The sequence below is a fragment of the Mastacembelus armatus genome, chromosome 1, assembly GCF_900324485.2.
Source record: "Mastacembelus armatus chromosome 1, fMasArm1.2, whole genome shotgun sequence".
Taxonomy (NCBI): Eukaryota; Metazoa; Chordata; class Actinopteri; order Synbranchiformes; family Mastacembelidae; genus Mastacembelus; species Mastacembelus armatus.
This window is the reverse complement of record NC_046633.1, coordinates 24,021,408-24,035,353: the sequence shown is the minus strand read 5'-3', so window position 1 is coordinate 24,035,353 and position 13,946 is coordinate 24,021,408. Positions and strand designations below refer to the sequence as shown.

Below are 13,946 nucleotides of genomic sequence, written 5' to 3'. Positions count from 1 at the left end.
CGATGTCCGAGTTGAGTGTGTTTCCTGTCAATCACTTCATGCCCACAGGAAACGTCTCGCTCGTACAGACTTTATTATCACACCCATGTCTTTGCATGCGGAGCATTGTTTTGGCTTTTGATTTCAAGTCTGCATGACATTTTTTAAAAAAAATGCAGAGCTGGTTTTTGGTGCAACTAACTCTGAAAAAGCAAAATGTACATTAAACTCTAGCATCTGAGCAGTGTATCAGACTGTAATACTGAGGATCTGATTTGTTTATCAAAAATCTGCTGAAATTGGCTTTTTTTTTTGACTCGTGCTCCTTAGTTGCACACACCAAACCCTATCACAACTCAACAACACTGAATACCTGCCAGTTGTCAAAACACAAAACAGAGTGCAAATATCAGCCAAAAACACTCACTTTCTGTCAGCATTTAAAACATGTTTTCCTATTTCTAATAGTTTGTAATTAATGGATTTATTTGTTCAGGTTTTCAAATATCTTCCTCTTTCCAAATACATTGTCCTGGTTACTCTGTGTAATCCCAGGTTTAATAGGAAATATTTCAGGAGTAGAAAACAATTGGAATGAAAAATGTTCAGTATATGTTCTGTGGATTACTCTCAGTATAAGCATTACCCATTTAATTCCATGTTTTCCCCAAATCCTACGTCCCATATAAAAATGAAAAATGCAGCTTGAATCATGTCATGTTGTCAATGGTGACGTCTAATAAACTTTTTATATTTTTATAGCACTTTAGTTTATCATCTGATTATTATAATTAACTCATGTTTTTATTACAGGATCGAACATCTGAGCCTGAATATGGCCATGCAGCTGCTTGTGGGAGTTCCCCTAGAAATGGTCCACGGAGCCCTGAGAATCGGACTAGTCTACGTGTGTGGTGTGCTGGCAGGTGGGCCTGTTATTTCATACACCACACATACACCCAGTTACTAACTCTGTACTTCTCTCTCTGCATACACCTCCCCACTTTATATACACAGTCACACACTTTATCTTAGAGACAAACACACACACACTGTGGGGTTTTGTCTTTCAGCTCCATCATTGTTCCATCTGCTTGTTTTGTCTTTTTATGTATTTAATTGCCTCTCAGATTTTAGCCTATACGTTAATGGATACTGGTCGATGAGAAAATTGAAAAGTGTGCGAGTGTTGTATATGGATATCAGGACAGATGGTCTTGTGTTTTTGTCTTGATGATGAGATGTAGGGGGGTGTCAGTACCCCTGTGGTCATATATAATAGCACAGAGGAAAGAAAGACATCTCCAATGGGACACAATCAAAAACACACACACATAGTAATAATAAAATAGGAAAGGGGTGTGTGTGAAGTGGGGATGAAGGAAAAGAAGAGATGGAACAGAGGAGATGAATTCATAAGTGTTAATAAGCCTTCGAGGGTTTGGTAGTGGAACCAGGATATGAGAAACAGAGAAGGGAGAGGAGCTGGGTGAGATTTAGGAGAAACCAAGCAACTGCAAATGAGAAACTGCTCTCTTCCAACTTCCCTGTCAACCAGGCACTGTTGCAATTTCAGTTCTGTTTAACTGAGACAGTAAGTCGGCACTTCTTTAATTGTGTGTGTGATCAGGAGCTCTGGGTCTCATGAGTGTTGCTTTCTTTCACCAAGCAAAACATTTTAGATGTTCCTGGTGTCCAGGGGCTGACGCTTTGAGATAAGTGGAGTGTAAATTTTCTTTTTCAGCTTTAGAGATATTTTTGCAGATGGACATGTGGTGTCTAATGGCAGAAGAAGTGTGAGGTGTGTGTGTTTTTGATAGAAAGAAGAAAGAAGAAAGAATTGAGGGTTATGAATTGCAGCCAGTCTGATTTTGTTTAATATTCATGAAAATTATTTCTCTCTCCATCTCTGAGTCTCCATCTGTCCATAAGTCTGTCTGTGTGTGTGTGTGTGTGTGCGTGCATGTGTGTGTGTGTGTGAGTGAGTGAGAGAGGTGAGAGCAGAGGTCATTGTCTAACACCCAGGGGATACCAGCTGTGGTGGTCTGTAGCAGTAACCTCACAGTGAAATGGGGAGGAAATGCACAATAAATCACACCCACTTACCTACACACACACACACACATAACACACACACACACGTCTGCTGTTTTAATTAGATATCGACCAACAGCAGAAGACGGGAGGCACGGTTGGCTTGGCAGCAGTGTTTGGATTTGTTGTGTCTGTGTTCGACACCAAAAGGACGCTAACCAAAGTCACAATTCTTAGAATATTCCCCCTTTAGCAACAAGTGGATGGAAGTAATGAGCTGATATTTGCTTATTATTATTATTACTTCTATATAGAGCTCGTGTTTTTTTTTGGCTGCAGTTTTATGTACGTTTAATGCCATTACTGTCCTAGTACATAACTTTTCTACAACTCGATAAACACTTTTGATATATAATTAAAGTATTATGTTTTTACTCATAAATGAGTAAAAAAATCACGTATCACTTGTCCTGTAGAGTATGTGTAACAAAACTTAAGATACACTGTATATTGAAAATAACTGGTTTAGTACGCAGATAAAGCTGAATCAATAAAAAAAATGCTAAGTGAACATTTCTGCAGCTTACTGCTTACAGCTTAATGCCTTCCCAGTTTTTAAGGAGACAATGTAAGCGATGAGTTCCAACATAAACAACGACACTGCAGGACTGTGTGAAACAAAATATGCGAATAGTGAACAGGCTCATCTGGCTCACGGCAGAGGTCAGAAGTCAGTGACCCTTTTGCGCCAACACACACTTTGACACTATTGGGAACAACAGACGTGCATGAAAACACACAAGGCCTCTGGACAGTGGGCAAGTAGGTAGACACAATGAAACAATGGTGGAAGAATCGAAATACATTTACTGAAGTACTGTACTTAAGTACAATTTTGAGGTAATTTTTTTCTTACAAACATTATACTTTTACTCCACTACATTTCTTGTAACATTTTAATTACTAGTTATGTTTCTGAATCAGATTAATAAAAAATACATCATAAGTATAAAACTTTATTGATCCTCTGTGGGAAATTCAGAAGCTACCCAGCAGTATGTACAGTACTTTAAATTATAAGCATACAAGGTAGTTAAAATGAGCTCTGCCTTTACCAGCTGCAACATTAAAGTGATAAACACGATGCATCAATTATAATCAAATAATGTAATATACTGTACATTAACGTGAGCTGTGCCATTGAGAAGTTTAATTTTTAGTACTTCAAGAATATCTGCCTGCCAATACTTTTATCAAAACGGAAAAATGGACATAAAGACAATAGTGTAAACAATCACAGATGATACGTCAGACTCTGACATTCACACACATCCAGAGGTGACAGAGGTGACACACACGCCACCAAGTTTAATGATTCTGTAGATGCAGTCAGCTTAACACGCAGCCAAACTACTGTTTTTTTACATGATGAGCACCGATGTGTGTCATTATTATTTCCCCACATGTCTATGGTTCTTCCTCTGCACTTTGGAAGCACCATGAACAGCCAAGATATGTGAGATAGCACTTCTGACTGTAACAACTGCAGGTCTCCTGGACCCTGCTGAGGGACTATCAGGGACTGCATCCTTGTCTCTATGTGTGTCAGGGACACATATCCACTGTGCTAAAATAATGTTATTAAAAAGTAATAACAGGGATTGTGGTCACCCTGCTCAGACAGACTTCCTAAGCACAGGAACTAGAGTGGAGGAGGGGTCCTAATACAGGCAGAAGGAAGTCTTTACAGTGCTTTAAAATAGTGTCACCTAGGGAATGGACATCTCAGTGAATATAACAGCCAAGTTTTGTTACTCAGGATTCAATTTAAAATTGATGCTTGATTTAAAGTGTCTTATGATTATTATTGACATTGACAAGTATAGTTGCTACCAGTATTGTCACAATTGTTATTATTAACATGTAATATTTCTTTTATTTCAGAATAAATTCAGTACTGTGAAGCACCTTGTAACAGGCAGTTATATAAATAAACCTGCTTTGCTTTGTTTTGAAGCAAAGAAGAGTCTGAGCTTGTGTTAGAAAAGGAAAACTGTTTATTTGCCCATTCGAGAGTGTGGGTTTGCGTGTAATCACCCAGCTGCTTAGATGAGTCTGGTGTTTAATGATCTGGTGAGTCAGATGCTGTAACTGACACCACCTTGCTGAGCTGTCATTATAGTTCACACACCTGAGAACTGCACATATGAAGAAGAGAAGAAACTGCTATTTGATGCTAAATGTCAGCTCTAGCTTTTCACTTTGAATCACATGCACCTTTGAAAGTGCAAAATTGGCTGCCAGAGAAGCACTGATTTCATTTATCAAAGGGTAAATAGGTATGGAGACTGGGCAGTTAATGTCTTTCTTGTAACCATTTGATGATACTATTATCTCATATTCAGTATTTACTGTATAGACGTGTTATTGTCCATATGTAGTAGCTCAAACCTTTTTAGTTATTACTTTTTTCAGTGACTCCAAAGTATTAACACAGAAACATAAAAGCAAAATACCCTAAATATACTGACAGAATGAGGCCACTGTAAGGGCACGGCCATCATGGGAATACTGTTTCACTTGTTTTTGTATCATGTTTAGATGGTGTGTGTGTGTGTGTGTGCGTGTGTGTGTGCGTGTGTGTGGGTGTGTGTGTGTGCGGTGTATGCATGTTTCCTCATGCTTATTTTTGTGTATGTGTGTGTATGTTTGTGCACCTGCCCATATAAGCTTTCATTCACGTTTTGCTGAGCTCACTCCCATAAATAGGATCATGATTGAGCTGCCCCAGCATATCCAATCATCTGTCCTATTTGATTTGATATCTATGAACTCTAGAGCCCTTTCTGTCTGCTGTAATTATATACAGTGCACCTGTAGTGTAGTATAACCTCATATTTATGTTTTTGACCGGCATCTGGGAGGAGAGACAGGAGAGTATCTAAGTATGATTTAGCTTTATTCATATATATACATATATATATATATACATACATACAGTATGTGTGTCTGTGTGTGTGTATGTATATATTTTTGGCATTTTGAGCCTGTTTCTTGTGGGCTATGGAGAGGTGGACAAGAAATCTCAGCAGTCAGCCTTCATATTCAGTTTTTCATTCAGCATTTCAGATACATAGGTAGATGTATCTATCTCCTATGCAATGTGGGCAGTGTTGTCTCATGCACTTAGCATCAATAATATACACAGGCCAGTGTTGTGGAGTGAAGGGAAGTAAAAGACAGAGAAATGGAGATGGATTGAATGCATGTAAAGTGAAACACTGATTTTAAGAAAATGAAAGAAAATTAGCAGAAGAAAAAGAGATGGTGGATGTTCATGTTTGGGTAATTTATTAGGCGAAATGAGCATTTCTTTATCTCCGTATTTCTTTTTTTCTGTTGCTTGCTCCAATGCCACACTGAGAACAAATGGTCTGTCTCTGAATGTCCCCCTATTTAAACTTTTCAATGCTTTATTTAAACTTTTCAATGCTTTATTGGATCTTTTGTGCACATAGTGATTGGTGCCAAGGTGCATAAATGCATTTGTTTTATGGAAAACCACAGTGTGCACTGGTACAGTATGAACAAGCCTCTATTCACGAAGGCCGATTATACACCCACATTTCATAGCAAGTAGCAAAAATGCCTTTACAAATACATACAAAATTAATGTTTTCAATAGACAAATAGTCAACTTGTACAAAAAAGGTTAAACGTCAATTACAGTTTATAGTTACTTAAAATGTCAATCAGTATAACCTGAAGGAAGGAAACAACTAAAACTTCTCAGACTCAAGACACATTTAAAATAAATAGATTTTGGTTTTGTATCATTTAACATTATTTGTAATGATACAATTTTTGACAAATTACATCTACCCATTTATCCCATAAATGGCCAAATGCAAGTGTGAGCAAATCTAATCTAGATGAGAAAACATTCTCAGTTCAAGGTAAAATAGCTTCAGTGACATCACATGAGCTTCATCAGCAGAAGGAGCTGGCCCAGCTGGGATATGTGTGATAGATGGTCACATTTCTAGTTTTTTGAGCATTTTAAAGCAGCTGCATGAGAATATTTTTATAGTAACAATGGACCATATGATAACTTCATAACTTCATTGTCTTCCCTGGAAGACAATTAATGCTGTGCTTGTTTGTTCACATAATGCGTGAGAAACATTTGTGTCAAGAATGAAAAAAGAGAGCTACAGAAAGAAGTTTAAAGCCTGGCTGCTTTTATACCCCCACACAGCTGGACAGTCATGGTGTGAATGTCAGAATCTTAGTTTTGAAAAGTTACAAAAATGGTCAGACACAGATCTGACATATGAAAGTTGTGGAGCGGGGGCATCTCCAAAGCTATTTTACCATCTGATAAGCACTTCTGAAGAAAATTAGTGGCTGTGCAAATTCAGGAGTATACCTGAGGCGACACAAACACAACTTCAAATGAAGGCCTATGTTGCTCTGTAACTGCTGAGTGCATATATAACCAGCTGTTTCACCTTGAAATGAAAAAGTAATAATTGTTCCTACAAGTTTCTTACACTTGCCAGTCATACCTTAAAATATAACGGTGATAAATTTAGGGAAAATCTTATTGTTGTTTGTTTATAAATGAAGGAAAATCATTGTCATTTTATCTTGGAAGATAGTTCTCAGTTTGGAGAATTAGATGATATCATAATAATAATGTTTTTTGATTAAAACCAGGTTCACTGACCTTTGACTTTTCTCAGGGTCTCTGGCAGTGTCCGTCACTGATATGACAGCTCCAGTGGTCGGGTCATCTGGGGGAGTGTATGCCCTGGTATCAGCACACCTGGCTAATGTAGTAATGGTAAGTTTTTGTGTGTGTGTGTGTGTGTGTATGTGTGTGTGTGTGTTTGCATGTGTGTGTAGATGATAATCACATCACTCAGTTGTCCTGTCACTACAGAGCGTTGCCACATCATAAAAGCAGCCTGTTGTGGGGCCCAGCAGGTGCTTCTCTATCTACAGATGCCTCACATTCCTCACCATCAGTTTTTCCTTTTCCCATCGAATGAGCAGAAAAGTATGTGAGCACGTGCACACATTTCTCTGACAGCATGTGAAGAAAGCTCAACCCACTGCACTCTGCTGTCCTTTGCCATCTATACCTGCTCTATGAGGTCTAACCTCCCTTACTCAAGGTGAGCCTCCATTATGTGTAATGGGGTGCTCATTATATAATCTGCCGAATCCTCCATAACATTATTGGGGTCAGAAGGGAGAGGTTTTTCTTTCTCTTCTCAGCTGAAATCATATTATCTAACACAGCAAGTCCAGATTTGGGGTCACAGTGTCTCCGGGGCTTTCAGAATTGATGTGAATTAAGACAAGAGGGTGAGGTCCCCAGTCATGTCAGCATGTGACTGTGTCTGAGGACTTGACCTTGCAGCCTAGTTTATTGTGTTTATCATCAAAACTTGAAAATGCTATTATGAATTGTGTATCCTCTCTTTTTTCTCTCCTTCTATAGAATTGGTCAGGAATGAAATGTCAGTTTAAGTTATTCAGGATGGCCATGGCTCTGGTGTGCAGTAAGTTTCAATAAATACACTACACTTTCACCTCACATTAAAGGGCAAGTTTGCTAATATTCTATATTTTTTTCTTATGGTAAATTCCATGAAAAGACCAAGACCAACAATACTTTGTCTCTCATCATTACACAGACCTCCCTACTCTGTGGGTCTTACCCCTTGGTCTGTTTGCTTATACATATGGTGTTACTTTTATTTACTAAACTTACAATGTTTTCTATACTCTTTTTTTCTTTAAGAAGGATCAATAATTTCCTAAAACTCCTGGGTATTGTGGTTTGGTGCAACATGTAATTCAATAAGAGTAAATAGTGCATTTTTTGGTGCAGAATTGAATTTTTGTAGCTGAACAGTGTATGTGGTATTTACTCAAAACAAATCACAGTGCCCAATGTTGACCATAATAAAAAACAAGCAAGGCAACAGTGGGGCTCATTTATGTGTTTTTAATAGTCGGAGATTGGTGGCACAGAATAATAAGATATATCGGCCTTTGAATACACTATAAATCAATTCATTGTTGATTTCTGTCTTTTCATGCGATTTGTTCAATGTGGATATAAAATATCTTGTGCCAGACATATCATGTTATTTTATTTTTTTAACATAAATGTAATTTTAATCTTTGTGGTTTTACATCTGTAAAATTTCATCTCACAGCAAAGGTCCCCCTTTGGAAAAGCATGATTTGCTTCAAAGACAACAATGTTAAACTTACTGACATTGTAACTTCAGTCTATATGATTTCTAACTGTGAAAACCCATTGAGGAACACGTGGTGATTCATCATTTGCTTTTATATATTTTTTATGTATCACAATCAAATTGCTCTGTGAAGCTCTGTGTGACTTCAGCCCACACAGGACACTTATGGAGTATTGTCAACCAGACCTTAAGGTCTAGTGGGAACATTATTCATTTTTGTTTCATTCCAGAATATAGTTTTAATAAATGAAAAATAAAAAAAACTCTAAATCTTCTACCTTTGTATGCACTGCCTACTCACATCTTGCAAAATATTTTTTTGTCTCCTCTTTTCACAGTGAGTGTGGAGTTTGGCCGGGCAGTGTGGTTGCGGTTCTACCCGCCAGCCTTTCCTCCGTGCCCCAATCCCAGCTTTGTAGCTCACCTGGGAGGTGTGGTCGTTGGTCTGACTCTGGGTGTTGTGGTCCTGCAGAACTATGAGCAGCGACTCCAGGAGCAGTCTCTATTCTGGATCTTTTTCTGTGTCTACACCTTGTTTGTGCTCTGCACTGTCTTTTGGAACATTTTTGCCTACAGTTTGCTTGACGTGCGATTGCCACCACCACCGTGACTTGTTTATTAGAGACGGACCCTTTAGCCCCTTTATTCCTCCTGGTTTGATGAGTCACCTCACCTCTCGTATTCTGAGCTTCATCGAAGGGTGATGAGAACTGTCTAAAAGGCTCCTTCCTCCTGCATCCAGTGCTCGGCTGCAGAGATACCTGACTTGTATCAGCCCTCTTTGTTGGTCTCATCATACATTTTCCAACTCGCCTGCTGTCCTTTTGGGTCAAGCCTCACTATCTCTTGAGCTTACCATACAAGCTAACCATACCTGCTCTTGGTCTTTGTCTCGTTGTACATTTGTCTTGTACATCAGCCAGCAGGACCTTTGTTGACAACATGGTTTTGGCAAATGAGCAGCCACTATTACAACCAGCTCATGATTATAACAAGTACAGATAGCTAAATCTCTCCATGATTCACAATACAGCGAGAGTATGGAGTATACACTATACTACAGCAACCTTCAGAAGTTATTATGAATTTACCTTGTGTGGGATACTACTTAGTGTCCGACACCATCTCAGAGAAGGATTCATTTGTGTTCAGCACTATTTAAACCCTATGTTCTTGACTGTTCTTGTGTGTGCAAAGCGTGCAGTGATTGCAGCATTGTGTGTACAGACAAAAAAAAAAAACGCAGAAGTGCCATTCAGACTTTAAGCTTTCAAAAATAATGCCAAAACATTGCTACAAGCTCCAGGGGATGAGCACACCCTCTGACAAGTATCGCCTTTGTGTTTGCAAACTGAATTTACTTTTGTCTGCAAATAGTCCGTCGAATGTAACACAAGGTTTTCATGAACAGCGAATTTTGAGATGGTTGAAAATTGCCAAGAACTGACAGAAGTCAATTTATTGATTTATTGGTGAGGTGGTGACTGAAGGAAAGTGGAATCAGACTAATGAAAACATTTACCAATGGGGACAGCTGGGCCATTCTGAGTAAGTCTCATCTTGTTCTTATTACTAAACGCAGAAAAGAGCACATGCCTGACCTCGACTACATTTGCACTGGGGTCATTTCGTTCTTGGTTCGGGAGCCAGTGTGGGATGAAAACTAAATCAATACTCTCTCATTAGCTCCTGTCACAACTGAAATTGTTAACTGATTGTACTGGAATAGAAAGTGACCCAGCCCTTAGCTGTGAGTCTCAGAGTGTACTGTACTTTAACCTCATGTTACATTGGTAACTGCTTCGCACAGACATTATTATAATATAATTAAATTCAGATTAATATTTTAACATGCAGTTGTTGATTATTTTGTTACTGATATGTTGTGTAAATTGGTGGGGCGATCATTGTGATATGTTAGCTCTATACTTACTGTATGTATTCTATTTTAAAATTGTTTAAAAAGATGATCTGGGATTGTATTTAATAAGGGCTATGACACAAAATTGAGGGGGGTAAATCAACTGATAATATTTTAACATTGTCCAAATTTTATAGATTTGATATGTACATAGTGGAATACATTAAACAGTTTTGTACAGAAACAAAATATGATTTTTTGGGGTTTTTGCCCTCACTTAGGTTTCTGTTGCACCAATGTGTTAATGAATGAATGAAATGATTGTCCTATAGTTTTAGAGTTAAAAAATGTCTTTTATACCATTTAGTTGTTTAGCAGATGGAAAATTGAGAAAAAGACCAAAGTGTGCTGGGCCTGTTTGTAGTATTACAAGTGTGTATGGATGCATGTGTCTGTTAGTGAAGGTTTTCAACCATTTAAACCCAATTTTTCTGCCAAGAAATGGAAAAGTCAGACATGCTCACATAGACAGAGGCCAGTTGTATTCACTATCTATGGGCAGAAATAAAACCTATGGTACAAAACAAATTCTTAAACTAAGCATGTCTGAACCCTTGAAACCAGTTTAACTTTAAATCAAAACCCAGTGTGAAAGGGCTCAGGGCCCCAGATTAGAGAAATCAGAGTGTTCAGCAAAATGTGTGAGCAAGAATCAGCCATAAATCATTCAGAGAAGGGATGCCTCAAGTTGTCATTCGTCAGCCTCTGTCTATATGGTACAGCCATATGGAGAACAGCAGTTTTGAAGGCATACAATGAAAAATTCATTAGACAGCCTCTGTTGTGTTTCCTCTTCATAAATCTCTGATTTCAGATGTAGTTGTTAACCTTCGTGAGAAGAAGACAAGGGCTGCTGTAGGGAAAGAAAATCTGCCTGAATGCATTTGTAGTGTCTCTGCACTCATACCTGCTGGGAAAGGCACTTGTTACAATTTGATCCTGTTTTAATATGCACTTCACGCCTTTTTAGCTGCACAAGTAGAGAGGCAAACACTAACTTTATACTGTCTGATGAATAATTATCACCAGTGTTTCTAACTATAACACAGGCTACTTAACGGCCTTTGTAGATGGTGTAGCAGTGACATTGTTGGTGTCTCATTCTGTTTTGTTATTGTATGTGTGTGCATGTGTAGGCCTATTCACTAACAATACATTTTCAAATTTTAATGTTTTTTTAACATCAGAAGAACGTTGGCCATTGTAAGTCAAACTGTGCCTTAGCTAATTCAGCAGTCTCCAGTATTAACATAGCACAGAGAATTGTTAAATGTAAAGGTATGTGCATCAACTAGTCCCCATGACCTGTGGATTTGAGATAAGGGCTCTCTGTCAGGCAGTCAAGCTCTTCTAAACCAAACCTGGAAAATCTATTGTTTATGGACCTCACTTTGATCAAGGGCATATTGTCATGTTTTTTGTCCAAGCTGTGACCTCAAGGTTAGATGCTTTTCTCTATCATGTAATGTTTAGAAAGGTTTCCCCTAATTGGAATTTATTGGCTATTCCCAAAATGACTGAAAACAACCCCAATCCAAAAGTACACAAAAGACTGAAGAGCGGTGTGTGCATAGACTACTCTCTGATAGGTAGAAACTTTTTCAGATCTTACAACAATCCATGTTGTCTGTCTGTATGTGCCAGCCCTCTGTCCAGGGTGTAACGTCCCTCCCACAATCCTTGATAGAAAGAACCAGTGGAGATAATGGATGAATGTTCAGAGACCTAACGGTGCATTTCTGCGACGTTGTCTCCATCAAGTGGACGTTGACCAAATGACACCGGCAGTCATGTGCATGTGAGAAGTTGAGTACAAGACCTTTCTGCCAAATGCCTACCTGAAATGAATAACACACCATGTCCAAGAGTCATTGTTGTTATGGTGCGAACCTCAAACAAATAAGCAGATCAGGACCTGTATAATCAGAAACATTCTGGCAAAAACTACATAAAATGATGTGTTGCCTGTGTTATTTGCCAAAAGATACAGCAAAATAAAGTCCAGAATGAATTCCACTTCTCCCAGGCTGTTTGCCAGCACCTCACACTATAAAAACCGTACACGCTGTAGCTCTTTATGCATTATAAGCTATGATGTATACATCGATATCCCTCTGTGGTCGACTTTTGACGCATCTTCTCCTGATAACGCCGAAACAAACTTAAATTACTCCCTCAATTTTGATCGTACAGATAAGAGAATTACAGTTAATGCGATCCCACCTTGTGCTCTGTTCACTGTTCACAGGTGAACCAGGTAAATATGTGCACACCCCCGAGAAATTACATAAAACGTCAAACTTCATCATAGAATTTACTAGTGATGGGCAAGTGAAGCCTCATGAAGCACTGAGGCTTTCCTGACAGTTGTGCCGAAAAAGATTCAAAGCTTCGAGACTTCAGTGACGGTGACATCTGGTGGACAACTGAAGCCATAGCAACCTCTAAAGAGCACGACTGAAGCACGGGCACTGTTTCAATCCCATGACAGCAATAAAAGTTCAGACCTCTTGAGATCAAAATGATCCCAAACTTTAGAATGTCGCTTATTGGTGGGACTCGCCATGAAACTTGCCAAAATACTCTCGCTCTCCAAATCCTGAAGCAGAATGATGCGTCTTATATAGCTGGTATGGCACCAAACCACTCACATCTGTCAAACCTGTCAAGCTGTCATTGGCTCAGAATGCATTGAAACGCCATGAGCCAATGACACACACTGAAAGACTATGAGCCAATGAAAAGCTTCGAAACATTTTGAAGCAATGAAGCGCGAAGCGAAACAGTGATGACGTTCAGTCACGTGACACTGGTGTTTCGATACAAGCCTCGACACAGTGTTTCGAATCACTCCACTTCAGGAAGAGTGACACAAGCTCCGAAGCCTTGGAATCATTTGCCCATCACTAGAATTGACTCACTTTTTCTGCTCGTTTGGATGATGGCGCGTCACGGACGTGAAGAAGCGCTTCTCGTATTCCACACAGAGACAAAAAGTTTAGTTTGTCCTCAGAGTAAAAACACTGATTTTAACTCAAATGAGTACGGTGGCCGACAAGGGCAAACGCGCTGCAAAAGAGAAACGCGCTGCAAAAGAGAGAACACAACGGAAGTGCGCCAAGCCGATAGGGGGACCCCGAACTCAGGGGTGCAATGAACAAAGAACTTTTACAGAGGCGAGAGAGACACTTGTAGTGATATAAGTCACATCTCATTTTGGAGGCTGCGTAATGACGCAGTTATAGTGTTGAATTGCAACAGAATGAGCGACCTCTGATGATTGTTCTCATGTGCTAATATGTGCTAACAATGTTCTGTTACATTTGTTTACTTGATCAAAATGTCATACAACGTGGAAATCTGAAGGTGCGTTTTCCATTTGTTACTTAACACTTGGCCGTCATCTTTTACAACATTGTACTTTTATAATACTGTAAAACATGACGGCCAAGTGTTTAAAAAATAATAAATGTAAAACGTACTCTAATGCCCGCTAAATTCACAGCCAGCAGACGTTCTTTTGTCACTTTGCTTTATTAAGTTTTTAGTCAGAACAGGTAACAGGCTACTGTTTCAGCCGTAGCCACGCTAACTAGGGATGGGAATATCGACTCTCTGGAATCGATACTTCCATACTTTGGAGTCGGTACTTTCTTAAGTATCGCTCGATACCACTCCTAATAAAAAACGTGCAATTAGTTTTCACTTCTGAGAGTTTTGGATGTGTGAAAACC

General features: G+C 38.9%; 1 protein-coding gene across 3 annotated transcripts in view; it reads left to right on the top strand.

The window, feature by feature from the left end:
- Nucleotides 1-9,693, top strand: part of rhbdl3 (rhomboid, veinlet-like 3 (Drosophila)) — a 52,315-nt gene extending 42,622 nt beyond the window's left edge. For all 3 annotated transcript variants that reach the window (XM_026304412.1, XM_026304413.1, XM_026304414.1), the window contains exons 7-10: nt 793-905; nt 6,759-6,859; nt 7,523-7,583; nt 8,630-9,693. In XM_026304412.1, coding sequence (XP_026160197.1) covers nt 793-905; nt 6,759-6,859; nt 7,523-7,583; nt 8,630-8,901 — 547 coding nt within the window. In that variant the 3' untranslated portion in view covers nt 8,902-9,693. The remainder of the gene's footprint in view (nt 1-792; nt 906-6,758; nt 6,860-7,522; nt 7,584-8,629) is intronic.
- The last annotated feature ends 4,253 nt before the right edge of the window (nt 9,694-13,946 follow it).